At 35.5% G+C, this 21,664-nt stretch overlaps 1 protein-coding gene across 10 annotated transcripts in view; it reads left to right on the top strand.

Annotated features, from left to right (window-relative positions):
* HYCC2 (hyccin PI4KA lipid kinase complex subunit 2) overlaps nucleotides 1-19,590 on the top strand; it is a 41,976-nt gene extending 22,386 nt beyond the window's left edge. For 4 of the 10 annotated variants that reach the window (XM_084893198.1, XM_084893201.1, XM_084893196.1 and 1 more), the window contains 5 exons: nucleotides 3,256-3,372; nucleotides 4,562-4,649; nucleotides 6,164-6,323; nucleotides 7,051-7,311; nucleotides 11,553-19,590. In XM_084893198.1, coding sequence (XP_084749324.1) covers nucleotides 3,256-3,372; nucleotides 4,562-4,649; nucleotides 6,164-6,323; nucleotides 7,051-7,311; nucleotides 11,553-12,154 — 1,228 coding nt within the window. In that variant the 3' untranslated portion in view covers nucleotides 12,155-19,590. The remainder of the gene's footprint in view (nucleotides 1-3,255; nucleotides 3,373-4,561; nucleotides 4,650-6,163; nucleotides 6,324-7,050; nucleotides 7,312-11,552) is intronic. The other 6 variants (XM_084893203.1, XM_084893197.1, XM_084893202.1 and 3 more) reach the window with 2 other exon arrangements.
* The last annotated feature ends 2,074 nt before the right edge of the window (nucleotides 19,591-21,664 follow it).

The raw sequence follows: 21,664 nt of genomic DNA, 5'->3' as shown, positions 1-21,664 counted from the left end.
GCAGTTAAGATGTTGTCTGGATTTGCAGTCTTATCTGAAGCTCGGATGAGGAGTTATATACTTTTGTTGGCAGAATTTAGTGTCTGTAGTTGTAGGACTGAGGGCTTCAGTTTCTTGTTGATTCTTTGCCAAGGACCAGAAAGGAGACCTGCACTACATTCTAAACAACACAATCATGGAAATCCCATTACTTTTGCCACGTTCTGTTGATTAGAAACAGATCACAGGTCTCACCCACACTCAAAAAGAGGGAGACCAATCCAGATTAGTTGTAAGTTTGATTTAATAGATGATCTTAAAATAAGTTTGTTATTTTAATTTACCTGTAATAACATAATTAATGACTAACAAAGTTCTTGTCTCTAACCTAGATATTGTTGTCGAGAATACACTGTTTAAACACTTATTGCCTATCTACAGATAAATCCTATATATGCTATGCAGTAAAAGGTTAATATGCAAATTGTGCCCACGAGCAGAAGTTTGATTGGGAGTTAGATGTGTGATGACCACCAGGGGGCGATGTGAAGAGAAGGGAGGCCCCAGCTGGCAGCCAGCAGCCACTAAGGACCCTACCCGTATTTGAATTTCATGCACTGGGCCTCTAGTTTATTTATAAATGACTGTTTTGTTTTGTTTTTTAAGTTAATATTTATTTATAATTTTTCATTCTATCTTAAATAATAGCAAATGATATTATTTTTAGTAACAGATCAGGTCTCACCCATATTGACATAAGACAAAGGTTGGATCAATTTTTAAAAAATATATTTGTACTGATTTCAGAGAGGAAGAGAAAGGGAGAGAGAGATAGAAGCATCAATGATGAGAATTATTGATTGGCTGCCTCCTGCAAGCTGCCTACTAGGGATTGAGTTCACAACTCAGGCATGTGCCTGACCTGGATTGAACGATGATCTCTGGTTCATAGGTTGATGCTCAACCACTGAGCCATCTTTTTAAAAAAAATATATTGTTATTGATTTTTTACAAAGAGGAAGGGAGAGGGAGAAAGAGTTAAAAACATCGATGAGAGAGAAACATTGATCAGCTGCCTCCTGCTCACTCCCTACTGGGTATGTGCCCACAACCAAGGTACATGCCCTTGACTGGAATTGAACCTAGGACCCTTGAGTCCACAGGCCGATGCTCTATCCACTGAGCCAAACTGGCCAGGGCTAAGCCATCTTTTAAAACTGAAAGTCTATGGTTCATAGGCCAGTCAGTGTTTTAAATATATATATAATGTAAATAATGCAGTGATCTGATACCCACCATTACCCATTTGAGGAATAAATGAACAAGCTTTTCTTTAATAGTTTGACATTATGCGGGTGAGGCAAAAGTAGGTTTACAGCTGTGAGTTTGTGAAACACAGTTTATTCTTGTACTATTATTTATTAACTAGAGGCCTGGTACATGAAAATTCATGCACTGGAGTGGGGCTCCCTTAGCCCGGCCTGCCCCCTCTCAAAATCCAGGAGCCCTCAGTGGTGGGAGGTGACCTGGCAATCAGGGGAAGTTTGATGCCCCATCATACCTCTGCGGCTGCCACTGCCAGCAGCGTAAGCCTTGGGCAGCCCTGGTTACCTGAGCCTCGGGTGGCCCTAAGCGGCTGGGCAGCTGCCATCCGAGGCTTACCTGTGCCTCGGGCTAGTCCTGGGTGGCTGGGTAGCTGCCATCTGAGGCTTGCCTGCGCCTTGGACTGGCCCTGGGCGGTTGGGGGGCTGAGGGGAGTGGAGGACTATGGAAGCAGGTGCCCTGATGGGACTGGGCGGCGCCATCTTGTGGCTGTGGACTCCGCCATGTTTGAGGGCATGGCAGTGAATTAGCATATTCCCTCCTTATTGGCTGTGGGTGCCATCATCTTTGAGGGTGGGACAGTCAATTAGTATATTCCCTCCTTGTTGGCTGTAGGTACTGCCATCTTTGCAACGGTATGAGAATCAATTAGCATATTTCCTCTTTATTAAATAAGATTATTGTATTATTTTCCATAGGAGCAACTGTAAACCTACTTTGCCCCAACTTGTATTTTTCATTTATCTTTGTAAAATTAAATTTCATTATATTTTACCCACATACTTTTTACTAATATAATGCTATTTTATAATTTAAAGTGTATTATTGATCACCTAATTATATATCTCTGCTACAAAATATGTATATGTAAACTAAAATTTGAAAAAACTTCCTGATACTATGATATACTATAAATTAAAATATTTCTTTTCTTTTTTTTAAAATATATTTTATTGATTTTTTTACAGAGAGGAAGGGAGAGAGATAGAGAGCTAGAAACATCGACCAGCTGCCTCTTGCACACCCCCAACCAGGGATGTACCCGCAACCAATATATTACATGCCCTTGACCGGAATCGAACCTGGGACCTTTCAGTCCACAGACCGACGCTCTATCCACTGAGCCAAACCGGTTTCGGCTAAATGAAAATATTTCTCTTAATTCACCATGATAGTTATTTCAATAAATCAATTCATTAAAGAACATAAGTACATTACATTTTTTAAATTTTTTCTAAAATGTATATATATATATATTTTATTTTTTTCAGACAGGAAGGGAGAGGGATAGAGAGTTAGAAACACTGATGAGAGAGAAACATCAATCAGCTGCCTCCTGCATGCCTCCCACTGGGGATGTGCCTGCAACCAAGGTACATGCCCTTGACTGGAATCGAACCTGGGACCTTTCAGTCCGCAGGCTGATGCTCTATCCACGAAGCCAAACTAGTTAGGGTGGTACATTACAATTTTTGATAATTAGTAAGCATCATTTTCTGGAAGCATCTTCGAAGGAGATGGAAGGTAGAGGATTGTTTATGGTATTTTTATTAAAAATGGTCTTACAGACATCAGTAGTTTGAAATGTCCCTTATTTGCTTTTAGATTTCTGTATCTCTCACTAATTCATCCTGATAAAATTTGGAATATGAGAAAGTTATGCATTTACTTTGTAAAGAGAGAGAAGGATGAATTTGAAAAACCTGGCTATTTGAATAAAGTTGTTTTTATCAATATAGTCCACTAGGTTGTATGTTTTATGATGGCACAGGTTTTATTTTTATTTTTACCTATTCAAAATTATATACCTAGGCTCAGGACAGTGACTGGTAAGTAGTGACTGTATTTAATAAGGGTTTGAGCAACAGATAACTGAATAAATGAATTTATAAAAGCAAAATATTTTATTCAATGAAACCAGAAATTACTCATGATAAATACTGTATTTTCTAGGGTTTGTGTGAGTGGGTTTCCACGGCAACATGAAAAACACTGGAAAGAACTCTGTGGTCGAATAGTATTGGATCCCGAATTTATGGTGCAACTTCTCACTGGTGTTTATTATGCCATGTAAGTAGGTGGACTGAAATTGGGTGAATTTTTCCTAATGTTTGGAAAATGGAAATTTCTCTTTTTTTTTTCTTTATCCACAACACTAAATCTTTTGTTTCATGATGGACCAATTATCTTGTTTTTCTAATATGAACTCTTCTTAGTACTTTTTAAAATTAATGTACATTTTAGCCGGGACCGGTTTGGCTCAATGGATAGAGCGTCGGCTTGGGGACTGAAAGGTCCTGGGTTCGATTCCTGTCAAGGGCATGTACCTTGGTTGCGGGCATATCCCCAGTAGGGGGTGTGCAAGAGGCAGCTGATCGATGACTCTCTCTCATCGATGTTTCTAACTCTCTGTGTCTCTCCCTTCCTCTCTGTACAAAATCAATAAAATATATTTAAAAAAAAATAATAAAATAAAATAAAATTAATGTACATTTTAAACTTGAAAACAATATAATTATTGAATTCAATTTTTATTGATATATAATTCACATATAATATAAGATTTTAGTTTTAGATCTACAGTATAATGATTAGACATTTTATATTGTGAAATGACTACCACAGTACGTTTACTTAACATTCATTACCATACATAGTTACAAACTTTCTTCTTTAGATGAGAACTTTTAAAACTTATAATCTTACCAATGTTCAAATAGATAATAGGGAAAGAATAGTCTCTTCAGTAAATGGTGCTGGGAAAACTGAACCACTCTCTTATGCCTTACACAAATGTCAACTTAAAATGGATTAAAGAGTTGAATATGTTTCCTAAAACCATAAAACTCCTAGAAGAAACTATAGGCAGGACAGTCCTTTTACCTCATCAGTATTAGCAATGAGTTTCTAGATTTCTATTATAATTAACACTGCTATGAACATAATGGAAAACTGTCTCTTCATATAGTTTATAACCCAGGTTTTCATGAATGCATTAAATAGGTTAACCTAAATATCAATACATGATAAAAAACAATTTATGTGAAGAGACATCTATAAACAATCTAAACTTTAATATCTGAAATCTTTATTTTGTTCTTGTAACCAAAAGTGGGATCGTTTAGAAATGGAACAATGAAAAAATTGATGTAAAAAGCTTGTTGAAGAATCAAAATAGTAGGACTTGGGACAATAAAAAGGTTGTGGTTGAATATTAAAGATATTTGCTAAAGATAGTAAACTATCTGCTTCTCCTTAGGTATAATGGACAGTGGGACCTTGGCCAGGAAGTTCTTGATGACATTATTTATAGAGCTCAGCTAGAACTCTTTTCTCAACCACTGTTGGTAAGTGAAAATATTTACTTTTTATTAAACATACCTGTACCTGTCGAGGATATAAGAAATTAGTATGCAAAATCTGATGCAATCAAAATCATTGAGGAAAAGGGTTTATTCCATAATAGCAGATGGTTAACTTGGAAAGAAAACAAAATTTGTTTAGACTTTCTCCTCCTACCTTGTATCAAAATACAATTCAAATAAAGTTTAAAGAATTGAAATATTTTGAAGCCCTTTAAGAAAAGAGAGAGGGAAAGGTTATAAATACTCAAATTTCTGCAGGAAGGACTTTCTAAACTTAAATGATATGACAAATCACTAAAAAATAGTTGATGATTTTTTTGACCACCTAAACATCTAAATTCTAAACCATCAGTGTCTTCCAGCTGGTGTGGCTTAGTGGTTGAGCATCAACCCATGAACCAGGAGGTCCTGGTTTGATTCCTGAATCCCCAGTAATGGGAGAGTGCAGGAGATAGCCAATCAATGATTTTCTCTCATCATTGATGTTTCTATCTCTTTCTCTCCCTTCTTCTTTCTGAAAAACATATTTTAAAAAACAAAATTGCTAAACTATAAGTATCTGAAAAACAAAATTAATATGCTTTGCACAAAGTGAAAAGGAAGTATTTTCAACAAGCCTAACAAGAAAGCCATTTAATATTTTGTTTATGTGAAAAGATTTTATACTTAGCCACAAAATAAATATATCTCAAAAAGGTAAATGATTAACCTAAAGACAAATGTAAACATTCACCCTGGCTGGGTGGCTCAGTTGGTTGGAGCATCGTCCCATACACCAAAAGGTTTCAGGTTCAATTCCCAGTCTCTCTCTCTCTCAAAATTAATGAAAACAGACCAATTAAAAAAAAAAAGTCAATAAAAATCAAAAGAAGTCAGAGAGGCTGTTGCAGGAGAAGAATCCTGGCTCTCTAAAAGAAACATCAATCAATGGCAATTACTCTTGAGCCATATATTTTACTCTCCTCTATAGAGGGCAGAAAGCATTGGGACAGCCAAAAACAGTTTGGTTCAGTGGATAGTGTCAGCCTGCGGATTGAAAGGTCTCAGGTTGGATTCCGAGGGCATGTACCTTGGTTGCAAGTATATCCCCAGTAGGAGGTGTGCAAGAAGCAGCTGATGGATGTTTTTCTCTCATTAATGTTTCTAACACTCTATATCCCTCCCTTCCACTCTGTAAAAAATCAATAAAATACATTAAAAAAAAATGTTGGGGCAAAATATCAGAGATGTTGGGAAAATTTCTTATGAAACAAAGGAGTGGAGAAAAGGCTAATTATTTTAATCAGAGATTAATTTTGCATGTTATTTACTACTTAAAAGATCAGAAACTTACTCTAATTTTTCTTATGTTAGGATTTAAATACTAAACAATTTTCCTTTATTTTATAGTATGCATTTTAAATACATATTCAGAAATTATGGAAATGAGTAAGTGTAGACTAAGTATAAATTGTATATAGGTTGTAAATATGTCTAGACTTACATTATCATTTTAGGTTGCTAATGCAATGAAAAATTCATTACCATTCGATGCTCCTGATTCTTCACAAGAAGGCCAGAAAGTACTTAAAGTGGAAGTCACTCCGACAGTGCCGAGGATTTCTCGGACTGCAATTACAACAGCTTCCATCCGTCGCCATAGATGGAGGAGAGAAGGTGAGGACAAAATCCCTATAACTCACTCATGGATTCAGTTAAATCTATCACTGTTTCTATAGACTATATTAGCACATGATATTATAGTACTCTATAATTAAAGTAAAATGGTTTAATTTCTAAAAGTAGTACTAAAATGGTTAACATACTTAAATGTATTTATTTTAATAAAATAGATGTTATTTAGAATTCCTTATGAATGTTGAAAAAGAAAATATGATCAAGTTAATTTTTATCTTTTTTTGGACTAGTAATAACAATAGGAAATAGTTTCTTTAAGCTTCTTACCAAATTGGGGGGGAAAGGTGCATGTATGAGCATTGTGGGAGGAAATTATAACTGGCCAAACTAATGGTGTAATGCAAGCTATCCATAAAAGGAATGATTATTGTTTTTTAGATTTTTATCTGCTTTTCCTTTTTAATAAGTGCTGAATACAGCAGTATTTTATAGTCATATGATACTTGAATAGTCAAGATGTCTTGGCTAAGAAAAATAAACTGCCATTTTAATGATTCCTATTTTTCTATCCTATTCATTTGCAAACCTCACATTGTTCATCTGCTGCCTTATGTGTGTGTATGCTGTGCACACACATGTAACTATATAAATAGTGTTTGTGTTTATATCATATCCATTTATACATTCTCTTATCTGCCTGGGTCAAAATGCTCAGAAAGAATAGAGGAGCACAAAAAGCACTAAAATGTTATATGTTGAATCCCAGATGGCTTTGACTTCTCAAACGAGGCTGACTCGAGTATTCCTGGCTCCCCGATCCAACACGGCTCCACTGACGTAGGGATCAAACGTGTGCAAGAGGGGGCGGTGCTGGTGCGCAGGACCCCTGAGCACGGCTCACCGGAGCCCAACTCAGCAGCTGCCACAACAGAGGGTAGGACAGAGATGAGGAGACAGAAGTCAGTGAGGCAGTTTCTGGAGAAGGATCCTGGCTCTCTAACCCCGAGCAGAACATTTTTCCATTCTAGTACGTGTTTCCACTACCCTAGAGTAGATTAGCTCCTCCTTGCAAAGCAAAACCCCTCTATGCCTAGTTTTAGGTCACGTACAATCTTTAGTTACCGTTTGTGCTGGCCTGGAATCTGCATCCCTGTGTAATCCGAGAACAGCTTGGCATGGCTACTAACAAGGCAGAGGCCTATTTTCAAAGGTCTGCAAATGCTTGGAATTTTTCATTACTGAGCATGTTTATTCTAACATTAGGAGAGGGAAAATGCACACAATGGACATGAACCTTATTAGTCAATGTGAGTTTACTTAATTCATATAATAATTTATTTTTTAAAGAATATGTGTGGAGAATTTTAAAACATTAATATATTATCTTTAAGAAATTGGACTAAAGTGGAGCCGGCAATTTTATCTCTAATCCCAGGGTAGCCAATTAATACGAATTTCTTAGATCTTTAATAGAGTAAACTGGTATTGATTGGCTTTTTATAATCTTCAGGTCAAGTTGCCTGGGTCTAACCAGTGAACTACTGACATCTTTCCTCTATTAATGTCCTTCCCTGGTGCACGCTACATTTTATCATTTGTTGTAAATGATGATTATCTTATGTACCGATAAAATAGAGTTAAAATGTATTTTTTAGAGGTCAGGTATCCTGTAGATGTTGTTTCTACAATGTAGGTATCTCAAAATGAGAATCATCCCCCATCTTCCAAAAATCCCATTGCCCCCCACCATCACCACCACCACCATCACCACCACCACCACCGCCACCACCTGGGAAAGAACACTTTCCCCTGAGAGGAAAGTGTTTATTTGCTGCTTTCCTGTGATGCCATAGGAGTTGGCTTTGTGAATGAGGGAACTGTTAGCCTAATCATTTTTTAATTATTTAATGAATTGCTACTGTGGAGCCTTTACATTGATTTAATTTATGAAAGTAATTTATGAAAGTAGCAAGTAGTTTTAAAATAGGTTACATATTTTTACTTATTTTAAAGACCAAACATACATGAAGCAGTTATTTCCACCTTAAGGAAGTCTCTTGCTCTTTGGTGCATTAAAAATTTGAGCATGCTCAGTAAGAATTTAAATCTACCCTCTGTCCATTTGCCCAGATTAACCTTACTTTCTTGACCGGTGTTGCATGTGCATGATTTAGGGACCCAAAGAATTGGTGCTGCTTTACAGAGATCCTGTGAGAAATGCAACCTTCCCTTTTCCTTTTTTCTGAGTCTTTTATCCTTGTATAAAGGCATAATAATAAATAGGTGAATAGATGCTAAATCCAAAGTTGATTTAAATGGGACAACATCCTATTTCTTAACATTCCTTTTTGTTTTCCTTTTTTAATTGAGTTTATTGGGATGACATTGGTTACTAACATTATATAGGTGTCAGGTGTTTCTTAACATTCTAGATGACTAAAGGAGCCACTTGGTGTGCATCTCCTACCATTGTTAGAGGGTTGGGGTATTTGTGCTAAATGTAGTTGGACTATGTTAACACTTGATAATATTCTAGAAAGTGTGGGATAAGGTTGAAATATTTTTTCTAATTGATCAGACACTTTGAAAAAGGAACCAAAAATAGTAGTATCACTAGTAGAAAATTTCCGTTTGTGAGGCTGGAGTATAGCCATTCTCATTGAGTCTGAAATTTCAGTGTGTTTGAAATTTCTCAAAAGTTATTTTGTCTTTTAATCTAGATTAAATTATAGTTTTAAATCAGTATTAGTAGAAGCTAAATTTATAAGGAAAGGCAGACATAATGGAAAAGTTTGTTAAAAATCCTTTTTGGTTAAAAAATTCTTTTTTGCTTGTTTCTTCTTTGGATCATCAATAGTATTGTTATCACCCAGGGAGAATATTAGAAAGGAAATTATGTTCTAAGGCATAGTTACATTATATTATATATGTACAAGTAGTTACATGTGTACATATATAATATGAAAGGTTATTTAGAGAATCACAGAGGTGGAAGAAATGAGCAGTAGAAGAAATGGGCTCAGGAAATAAGCTACAAAGGTGAAAGAAAAGGCCCTAGGAGCTTAGGAGAGAGAAGGGTAAAGGTAATGGGACTGGGGACAAAGAGGAGGGAATGGAAAGATGCAGGTGAGCCCAGGAGAGGGAGAGCACCACACAGTTACCTTTTGTTCCAGATTTTTTTAAAACTGAAGGAAGGAAATTACCAGAACCTATGTAAAATTCTGGTAATCCTGAAGTCTGCTGGAGCTTTTGGATAAACATTGGTAATTGACTTTTAAAAAACAAAAACAAAAAAACAACTTCTTTTTGGTATGTGGTTTTAAATAGTTTTACAATTAAAACTGTATTTATTGTATGTTGAAATTGAGACTGTGAGCCCATTACTTACCTTTATTCTGATTGTCAGGTAATGTTTTGTGTTTTGTGATTTTTAAAGCTGGATTTAAAATTATTACTAAATTGAGGATGCCTGTGATTAAAGCATAGTCAATATTCCACTATACTGAAACAGTATTTTTAGTATATAAAACATCAGTAGGTTCTCTTGCATGGTGGCTTTTACGTTATCTTCATCTCTTTTATGGCCATATTGCTTGGACACCAGATCTGCATGTGACAAGATTCAGAAGCTAGAACTAAGTCTCTCAATCTCCTTTCCTAGTTTTATATATATATGTGTATATGTGTGTGTATATATATATATATATATATATATATATATATATATCCAATAATGCATTTCTGTTCATTCCTGGTTTTATATTACTGATATCAATTCTAAACCAGTAATCCTTCTTGGGCATTTTGGAGTTGTTTATACTAACTGAAGGAAATTGCTAAGATGATATCATGGGCATATAATTTAAAGTTTTTTATTTGAGGTACATTATATCCTATTCTTTTGAACAAGGGGTTGAGAGAAGTGGTGTCAGCTGCATTTTCATATGGCTTTGCATGATGATTAAAGATTATTAAACTGCTGGATAAAAATAACAAGGTGCTTTATGCTTTAAGGATAGCTTATTTCATTCTTCTTTTGAAGGAAGGAAATAACTAATCCCTATGAGAAAATATAACTAAGAAAATATTTTTTCAGGTATTATGTGAAATAAAGATTGTGTTTAAATGCTTCATATATAGTTTACTTAGGTAACCCTATCACAAAGTAATATTGGTCTAGATTTCCTTCCTAACATTTTACCTTAACGATAATGTTGCTATCTGCATGTAGATTCAGGTTAAAGTTCTCAAAATCTGGTAAACATACTTAATGATGTAGCAAGCCATTATCAATTTTTAAAGAAGCAAGTGTATTATTTTCTAAGAGAATGTTTTTCATACTTTTAGTAAGACAGTGGGCTTTCTGGAAACCCCAAGCTAAATTTACATGTTTCTTCCCTTCTTACAAAATCCAAAGAAAAGGATTCTTTTGTTAACTGCAGTTTCTGCATGAAACATAATCGGGCATTATAGTATTTTGTGATTACGAACATATATGTCTCAAACTAAAAATTTAAAATTGTACAGAAATACATAATATAGGAAATAAAAATCCTTTTAAAATTTTCCTGCTGGTTCCTTAGCTTGCCCTCTGATAATCAAGTATTTTCTTCACATTAATTGATCAAGATAATATGGAAACCAGTGATTAAATGTGTCCATAAGACAAAATACGAAAGGAATACAATTGGAGCAATGTAAAGTTTTTTTTAGAATTAGAAAATTTACTACTTCCATCATAAAGGTTAAGCAATTTAGAAGCAGTGAACTGTTGAAGAAATATACATTTTTATTGTAGCTAAAAAGGGTTTGGCTTTTTACAGATAAATATTTTTGGCATTATTCTGGTTGACTAGAATTAGAAAGGGGTCTATTTATGGTGGGTTAAGGAAGATAAGAAAAATTTTATTTATTTAAATAGATATGATCACCTCAAATTGATAAGGATGTATAATAAAGACTTATGATAACGAAATGTTGTATTTTACCTAAAATTGTTTTATAATCCTAAATTCTGATAGTATACTCAGTTAATTTGTGGATAATTTTACAAAAGTTGGACTATTAAAGCTAAATAAACTGAATAACATTAGAATTCTGTGTAGATTAAGGTTTCTTCCCTTAAATTATTTAGGGGAAGTGTTGATAACAAAACCATTGCCAATCTGTATCAAACATTACCCAAGAGATAAAGTCAGTCGAGTTGTTATTCATAGCTACTTCTTATTTAATTTGGCTATTGCTGAGTCTTTCTAATTTGTTTTTTAGGCGCTGAGGGGGTAAATGGAGAAGAGGAGTCGGTAAACCTAAATGATGCAGATGAAGGATTTTCATCAGGGGCTTCCCTCAGCAATCAGCCAGTTGGGACCAAACCATCCTCCTCCTCTCAGAGGGGAAGCTTAAGGAAAGTAGCAACTGGGCGTTCAGTCAAGGAAAAAGAAACTGCTTCTCCCATCAAATCCGGTGAAAGCCCCCGAGATTCAGTAGTTCGCAGGCAGTATGTACAGCAACCTCCTGATCTTAGTGCAGATTCGATCGAGCTGACACCGATGAAGAAACACCTGAGTCTGCCTGCTGGCCAGGTGGTGCCAAAAGCCAACAGCGTGAGTCTGATCCGGACAGCCAGCGCTTCCTCAAGTAAATCATTTGACTGTGTAAACGGCAGTCAAGCAAGTACCAGCTTTGGGGTTGGCACTGAGGGAGTTACTAATTTAGCAACTAGCAATGCTAATCGATACTCGACTATCAGTCTGCAGGAAGACCGGCTAGGTCAAGCTGGAGAAGGTAAAGAGCTGCTCAGCCCTGGCGCCCCCTTAACCAAGCAGTCTCGATCCCCAAGTTTCAATATGCAGCTAATATCCCAGGTGTAGATTTGACATCCTCTCTCCATCTTTCTGCTTACCTTTTAAACTGAACATTTCATTTTGCAAGAAGCAACTTCATCCCACGTTGTGAAAATATTGGTCATCGTAATCAGAGTTGATTTAGTTTAGGTATGTTCATACTGTATTTTGTATGGAAACAGCAATAATGTTTTCTTTCTCCTCCTTCCTATATCTTCTCTTCACCTATTCCTTGTGGATGTGTTTGTGAAGCAGTATAAAATGTTTGCATTTTCCATGCCCTCCTTTCTCCTTGGGTGATGTGCAATCCGTCGTAGGCTGATCGGTCCCATTTCAACACTGTGAGACTGAGGATATGCTAGAGGAAATGGTGTATATGATCCCTATGAAATGAATGACTCTTTGGCTTTCTTTTAAACACACACACACAAAAAACGGGTTTGTTCTCATAATCTATAAACTATGAATACTGGGTCATATTTTTTTTTCTCTCTTAACCAGGAGTGCCTCAGAGATTCTGCTATGACTTTGGACTTCTCTGAGTCTGTGCAATCATTTTCTTGAGAAGTACGGGGAAAAGTGTAGACTCTGCACTTTTTTATTAAAATGAATGTCTCTTTTTCTCCCATCTCCTTTATCTCGAGAATACGAATGTTTAGTTATCGAGGCATTTGAATCAAGTGTGACCACTTCCATTAGAGGGCAGTTGATTGTGTAATAATTGATAATGCACTTTCTCAATGGCTCAATAGTCATTATTAACATGTCTTCCCTCCTCCCCACAAGGACATAAGGATATTTCTGTCCTTCAGGTTTGAACAACTAACAAATCAGAGAATCCAAGGGGCATGTTCTTTTTCCCAGGAATGACTGACACTTTGGTGCTGGGGTTTTGTGGAGGGAGGGGTGGTCTTTGTTTAGCTTTTATGGGGTTTTGTGTGTGAGGGGAAGCTTCGATTGGTTTTCTTCTTTGTGAGCTGATGACTGAAGTAAAGCAAGTACGTCTTCAGGTAAAGAGAGGGATTTCTCAAGTACTTCCTGTGATGTCCGACTCTTGGAGAAACCCTTTCAGCTGCTTTCTAGATGTACCTAAATTCAGTCAGATATTTTGGATTTAGAAACCTGAAGTCCTGATATATCATATACTCCAAGGAAATACATCAGGGACAGATAATTGGCTGAAAACACTGACACTTCAATGTGACACATTTTTATAGAACATTTCTACGAGGGGGTACTGACTTGATTTCTCCTACAAGGACCACACTGCCTTTGTGTTTGACGTAATGCAATTTGTGTACCTTCTAATCATATAGCTGCAAAAGTTTCTCATTTTTATGAAATTTTGAAATCATGCCAGTAAGCTAACTGTTGAATGTATGTAAAGTAGCATTTGGTAAATATGCTACAAAAACTCATTATTGGTTTAAAAAATCTGATTTGGTTGGTTAAAATTTCATTATGACCTCTTCTGGGTCTCAGGCTCTAATGCTTAATTAAATAGAAGAGAATATGTTGGTTTTTGAAAATCAGTATATTGTGACTTGAACTGCTATGTGTTATCTTTCCACAAAATACATCAGAACTATTAGTGCTTTGTATATTTAGACATTTTAATTTTATTTTTGTGAAAGAAAAAATATACTGAATTTATAGAAAGCAAGTATTCTCATAATTAACGAAGTTTAAAATTTACCTCTACCAATTAAAATTATAATAGATTTTGATAAATAAAATAACTGGAAAAATGCCTCTTATTCTTTTCATACCTATAATTCTTCCCCTCTTTTTTTTTTTTTTAATTATAAGAGGTTTTTTGTTTGTTTGTTTTGTTTGTTCTTAAATGGATTTTCTGTTGTAATCTATATAAAGACAATTAGATGCTTATTTGAATTTGGTGGTCTGTAACATTTTTCATCACATATTAAAATGGAAAACTAGAATCTGAACTAGTATCTACGAAATTGCCAAAGTCCAGGATAAAGCTAAAAGTTGATAGAGATATATTGATTAGTGTGTGTGTGTGTGTGTGTGTGTGTGTGTGTGTACGTATGTGTGTATATAAGGTGTGTATATGTATATATCACAAAGACAATATTTTAGGTATCCCTTCTAATTTAACTAAGAGATGTCAGATAAATGAATTAAAAACTAGCCAAAATAAATGAAGTGTAAAGATTTGTAACATAGTAAGGAAAGCAAAGTTTAGGTATAAAAGGAAAAGAGCATTATACTTAACCAGGGCAAGAGATCTTAGCCATCGCTGGAGGTCAGTTACTTTTATGGCAGAAATACCACTTGACTTAGGAGGCTGTATTTAATGCAGCAAATTGTATATTTATTGGCACCTAACTCTAGTATGATTTTACTTAAAGCACACAAAAAATACCAAATAATATCAAATTACAGCAAAACCTCTAATAAATATAAGATCTCCCTTTGGTTTATTAAAAATCTTATACCTGAAAAGTTGGTTTTGAAAACTTTGAACTTAGAGGATTTCATTTATGTGTATGTCTATGTATATATTTTGTATGTATACCTAACCCTTTAATGTTGCATAAACCATAACATTTAAGTTTCTTTAAGTGATGTGATTTGGCCCTAATGAAAAAAACATTTCATTTAGTTCAAACTTTGCATTCAGGACTTATGTTCTGTGCAAATGGAATGAGTTAGTTTAACAAACCATAAGTCAAATTTTGTAAGAGGTTTTTCATATTCATCTACATTATTTATTGGATTGAATTAAAAATATGTCTCGGACATACAATAGTTGATAAAATATATGCCAGCAATATCCTTTAACATCCTTTTATTTTATGCTTCCTAATGTTCATTTAAAAGGAAAAGTCCTTTTATCTGTGGAACAGCTAGTTAGGGAGGAAATACTTGTTTTCTATAATAAAACAATTTGATGTCATCTATACCAGGCTAGATTAAGAAAACTCTGAAGCGGGGCGGGGGGGGGGGGGAATGGTATATATACAAAGATAATAATTTAATTAAAAAAAAGAAAACTCTGAAGGACTGGGGAACTCTTCTCTATGACAGTAATTGAAATCATGTTAACTAGAAAGCAAACTAAAATGTAAAGTGAAAAGCTAACTCAGAAGTAAGATTTTAAAAAAATATATATTTTATTGATTTTTTACAGAGAGGAAGGGAGAGAGATAGAGAGCTAGAAACGTTGATGAGAGAGAAACATCAACCAGCTGCCTCTTGCACACCCCCTACCAGGGATGTGCCCGCAACCAATGTACATGCCCTTGACCGGAATCGAACCTGGGACCTTTCAGTCCGCAGACTGACGCTCTACCACTGAGCCAAACCGGTTTCTGCAGAAGTAAGATTTTTAAATATACATTTTAGAAGCTGGCTGGGGGGTTGGTTGTAATTTGAAATCCTGACCCCCTACTCCTAGTACTCTTCTGTGCCTATTTATTACAGAATTTTATACTAGCAGAGACCCTAGAGATAATCTTGCTGGTCTCCCCTTCCCCAGCAACACTCCCCTTCCCCATCCATTCTCAAGAAACTGCGGCCCCAAAAGGTTGTGACATAATTAAGGTCACATAACCAAGAAGCAGAGCCAGAATAAAAAAAACTGTCTCCCATCAAATGCCCTACTGCCACCCTTTACTTATATGAACCATGGTAAACTGCTATGTAACACTCTCCATTTCTGTAGTTCCTGTCCAGTTTTGGACTACTAGTTGGTGAATACAGCACATTAAGAAAAATATTAAATCCAGAAAAGTACAGAGTAATAAATATAGATGGGGAAGTGTTGGAAATGTAGGTGTCTATGCCACAGGTGTAAAGATAGATACATTTTTCTTATTCTAATTTATGCCTTACTATTTTCTGCCACATAACAGTATATGCTGCCATTTTATAGTTGATTATATTGCTGGGGATTTATTTAAATGCAAAAATAAACCCAATGAAATGGCTTCGATCAGTGTTTCTAGCTATTTTAAAGTAATTTTTGAATCAGTCAGCTTTCACAGTCACCTGGGTAGCAGGTTAATTGTTTTGCACAATGGAGGATTGCAAAGTAGAGATTAAATTCAATTCCGTTAATTTCTAATGACAACAGAGATTGAACCTTCCTTGTGCTTAGAGCAGACAGATAAAAGCAACATTCCCTTATGTGACTAAAAAAGGTTTGTATTCATAATGGAATGGTGCCCATCATGTTATTAAAAATATATCCAGTGTACAGTGTTTTAAATGTGACAGTCTAAGCTATATAAGCAAAATATTTTCAACCTATATTCCAACATTCCACTTAGTAACTTTAAATGAATTATAATTATTTATTAGACACTGGAATACTGAAAATAACTTCTTTCAGACTGGTTAGTTTGCACTATATTTGTGAATATTTTAATGAAGTTGGGTATTTTTCCTACCTCACTTTGTGAGGTGTGTTATTGGTCCATTTTTGAGTACTTTAGTTGTTGACAATCAGTTGTCTCATTTAATTCTCTGCATGTTCATTTGTAAATTAAAATTAGTATGTGTCTTTAGGGGATAGCACACTATTTGTACAAACACTGGCAAGGAGATCTCTCCATTTCTGATTTTGGATTGCAAGGTAAATTTTGTTTTATGTTTTCTTAAATCAATATTTCACATAGGTATTTATTTTTCAGTTTAAAAATGTTGAATAGGTCATGCCAGTAGTTGGAAAACCTATAAGAATTTTAGAGCAGCTTTTCTATACTATGGCTATGTTAAATAGTCTGAACATGGTACTTTTTATCTTTCAAGTTGAATGATTATTGTCATGTTTTAAACCACCAAGTTGGTTGCAACCCTTATTTGTAATACTTTAATTTTTCTAAAGTGCTTTTTAGAAATAAGTTGTTTAAAAAACTAGATTAATAACGGAAACTCTAAATATTAGCATATTTGCCAGATTATAAGAAGATGGGATGTAAACAGGGCAAGTAAAACCATGAGTTCCTAGGTCGATCCACTTTCCCTTTGCCAAGGTGTTTATGTTTATTAATGTGAGACATACATTTTAGTGTTACCTGTGTTATATACCTCATGGGTATATCATATTGGCACTGAACATTCTTAGAAAATCCTGTTCCTGAATCATCCAGCGTGTACTTAAAACTACACTAGCTTTTTGACGGTGCCAGAAATTTGTGTGGTTATCCTAAGCCATGAGAATTAGAGGAGTGATCATCACCAAAACTTACCCTGCCTTGTAGGCACATTTCTTCGAAATCTGATCATAAAACAACACAATTTTGCTAACTTCAATCTCCAGAATTTGTGTAGTCTTAGCCATTGGTCACATGACAAATTTATATACCTAAGAGCAGACGGTTCAGGACACAGATGTTCGCAGAAAGCTAGGAATGATGTGAAATAACCTGGCAGCACAGTACAGAAATGTAAATTCTATGTTTTCCTTTTGAATTTTGAGAAAATGTTTACAAATTAAGGCACATTCAGATGTCTGGTATTACGTTTAATACAGATTTTACCCAAATAATTAGAATTGTGGCTTGAAGTATAAATAAATCTTCTAAAAATAATTGTGTATCTGGAAGTAAGTTAATTATTTAAACATTATTTTAAAAGCAAAATAAATTTAATTGGGTAGTCCATTCCCATCTTCATAATTGATATCAATCTGGTTTGTTGTATTTAAGTATCCACAGCTTAGTGTTAATTATATGAGATTAAATTTTTTATGTCTTCATTGGTTACAAAATTTACCAAAGAAAATATATCAGCCAAATATAATTGTTGAAGTACCTAACTGTTAAGGAATGAGGCTACTTTAACGTGAAGGACTGCTTTCTAGCCCTGGGAGAAATAGATATTAAATTATTCTTTTATCTGAAACATAGATATATAGTAGTAGCTACAAGATTCTATTTGAGGTTTTCTTATTGTTAGTAAAATGTCAACATTTACACTTGCAGCAGAAGTACCAGTTACAGGTTAAGTCCAAATAATCCTGTGGCGCATTTTCATGTCTCCTTAACGCAAATTATTAATGTAAGACATACATTTTAGTATTACCTGTGTTATATAGTTACAGCAATATCTTTTAACATTTTTTTTATTTTATACTTCCTAATGTTCATCAGTATTGAATTAAAAAGGGGGCAAGTTCTTAAAACTAGTATATTGTATGATATTATGACTTAAAAAATAAAATTGAGGGGAAAATTATGGAAATGCACTTTTCAAATGGGCAATGGGAATTATTTTTAGTAAGTATGATATGGGCTAAATTGGTATGTTTACATAATTTATGTTCATGATTCACTGGGTATATTTTCTCTGCAGAAAAACATGATTGGGTTATGAAAAGCTAAAATACTCTTTTTTTTTTTTAATGTATAGATCAATAAGAACTAAAAGATTTACTTAAACCATTAGTGATCTTTTTGTGGAAAATATGAAGTGGAATTTTATATTAACTGATGTTCCAAACAGGTTCTATGTATTATAATTTTTAATACCAGGTGGTAGTTAAAAGTAATGAATGTATTACTCTTTCCCAGCTATCTGGGAAAGAAAATTGGCTTTCTAACAATTATTAATATAGGTTTGTGTTTTATCATACAAACTGAATTGAGAGGTAATGCTCAATGTTCCATGTGTTTTAAAATATTTTTAATAAGTACATCAACTGCTTTCCAATGAATCTTTTTTATTCTTCTAAAAATTAGGCTGGCTTTACAGTCAATTTAAGTGGTTAAGTGAAGAGGTATTTATGGCAAAGATGATTTTCCCCATAATTGACTCTCCTGAGCTACAGTTTCTGGTTTTTCCTACTTGAGCATTATGTAGACTGATCTCTGTCAAAATGGACAGTAAAAAGAAAATATCCACTTTAACATGTGTGCTTCTTAAAAGATTATGGAATGTACATTTATATCTGCTCTCCTCCCTACCCCCCCCTTTCTTTTTTTAACCCAGCATCAACCTATGGCTTGGTATAAACTTCCCAAGTATCCAGAGAATAAATAGTGCTGGTGAAAATTTAAATAGGATAGACATGAATGAAGAAAATATGATCTCTATTGACTGACATTCTTTTAACCTAGGACTAGCAAAAACCTTCATTTTTTTTCAGAGCTGAAGAAAAAAACCTGCACATTTAAGATCATATTTATTGGTGCATGTAAGCCATTAACTTACCTGTCTTACTGAACCGGTTAATATTGTTGATTGTTGAAATGTGAAATGTAGACACTGTTGACCTGTAAATATATCTGCCAGAGATGAAAAAAATATTTTAAGGTATTGTAAATAAAGATGTATAAAATTCATTATTAGTCTGCAATGCAGAAAAATATGTAAGATGTTAAATATTGTGTTTCTTAAGAGATGTGTAATTTTTCCCTAGTTGTATCTAGTTACATTAAGAATGTAAATTTTCTTTTGTACAGTATAAAAATACAGCTTTATTTGGCTTTTGACTGGATTTCTCTGAGTTAATTTTATATCTTACTTAAATTTCATACCTTAAAATGATCTTTCATTGCATTTTTATTACATTATTTTATTAATGTATGCTTGAACCTTTTATTTATATGACACCCTATTAAATTAAGGCAGTTTATGAAATTAAGGCAATATATAAAACTACATAGAGCACCATAAAATAGAAATGAACATGAAAGCAGAAGTAAAATTAACACATGTATTATATGTTATTGTTGAGATGCAAGTTTATCTCTGAGCAGAAAGAAGATTGATTATGTGATTTTCAGTACCCTTAAAACAAATCAGTTTCTCAGGTGAAGCACAACTGTTTCTAGTAGCGAAATGTCAGAAAGTTTTCTTTTGTGGGTCCTTATAAAGAGCCATTATTTTAGTACTAAAGGTTTAGTGCACAAATGTATGCACCCGTGGGGTCCCTCAGCCTGGCCTGCGGGATCGGGCCAAAACCAGCACCGTGTCATGCCCTGAGGGGTCCCAGGTTGCAAGAAGGCACAGGCCAGGCTGAGGAACCCCACGGGTGCACATTTGGGGCCAGGGAGATACGTGGGAGGTTGGCCAGCTGGGAAGGAATCACGGGAGGGCTCTGGCCCATCTCGCTCAGGCCCAATTGGCTGGACCCCAGCAGCAAGTTAACCCACCAGTTGAAGTGTCTGCCCTCTGGGGGTCAGTGCACATCATAGTGAGCAGTTGAGCGGCCTTAGCATATCATTAGCACTTCGATTGGTTGAACAGATGACTGGACACGTAGCATATTAGGCTTTTATTATTTGGGATCATTTACACTCCCTTCAGTGGTGAATTTTGTAAGTGCATTTCCTCCCACACCAGCAGTTGCTTTTCTCTAGTTATTAAACTTCATCTTCTCCGCCTTGTGTTTTCTAATGTATGCTTTTGCTGTCGCTTGGAAAGGGGATTTAATGAAGAGCTGTGTCCAGGACCTCTTCCTTTTCCCTTTCCTCCACTTCCTAGAAAAATTTCTTCTGTGCTTTTCCCCCCTGTGGCTATTAGTCCTTACTCATTAGACCAAGGCTCTGTTTTCTATTTTTTTCAGATGCAACAATACAAAATACATGATGTTTTTTATATCTTATTTATTATGCCTTAATCTAAAACCATTTATGGGCCGGCTAGCAGTTCCAGAAGAGGAAGGTATAATGCAACTCACCCAGCCTTGAGTTTTCCTTTCTCCTCCGCTTGGCTCTGCATTTAGATAGGAAAGAGGAGTGTCACTGACCATTTCAGTTTCCTTTTATTCAAAACTAGGGACTCGTTGCAGGAATATTCCTGCAAGACTTCTGGCAAGCCCCCTCCTGCTACTGCCATCTCTCCCGCCCCCCAATCTCTCCCGCGGCAGCGGAGCCACTGCGGCTGCCGCCTCTGCCCTCCGCAACCGCTGCCCCTGCAGCCTCGCGCCGCCACTGTGTGCCTCGACTTGCTTTCCACTTTCCCTCCCTCTTCCTTCTATGCTGTCTTCAGTCTTCACTCCTCCCTCCGTGTATGCAAATTAACCGCCATCTTTGTTGGGTTAATTTCATACTCTGGTTGTGGGCATAGCCAAGGTACGGTCAATTAGCACTTTCCTCTTTGATTAGTGTAGCTATTATACTTGCTTGAAAATCTCAGGAAATATAAAGTACAAAAGAAAACATTTAAAATATAATAACATTGGAGGCCTGGTGGATTCATGTACCGGTGGGGTCCTCAGCCTGGCCTGCACCCTCTTGAAATCTGGGATCCCCCAGTTTTCCAATCACCACAGGCCAAGCTGAGGGATCCTATCAGTGCATGAATCTGTGCACGGGGCCTCTGGTATACTTAAAAGATCTTTAATCTCTTCCTATCCTCCCCATCCCCCTTTCCCTCTGAGATTCATCAGTCTGTTCCATGTTTCCATGCCTATGCATTGAACGTCTGCCCCCTGGTGGTCAGTGCAGGTCATAGCTACCAGTTGAACAGCTGAAAGGTCATTTAGGCTTTTATTTATATAGACTAGAGGCCCGGTGTACGAAATTTGTGCACAGAGGGGGTGGTTCCTCAGCCTGGCCTGCA

The sequence above is a fragment of the Pipistrellus hanaki genome (assembly GCF_964339955.1).
Source record: "Pipistrellus hanaki genome assembly, chromosome: 8".
In the NCBI taxonomy this organism is placed as follows: Eukaryota; Metazoa; Chordata; class Mammalia; order Chiroptera; family Vespertilionidae; genus Pipistrellus; species Pipistrellus hanaki.
This window is presented reverse-complemented; position numbering and strand designations above follow the sequence as displayed.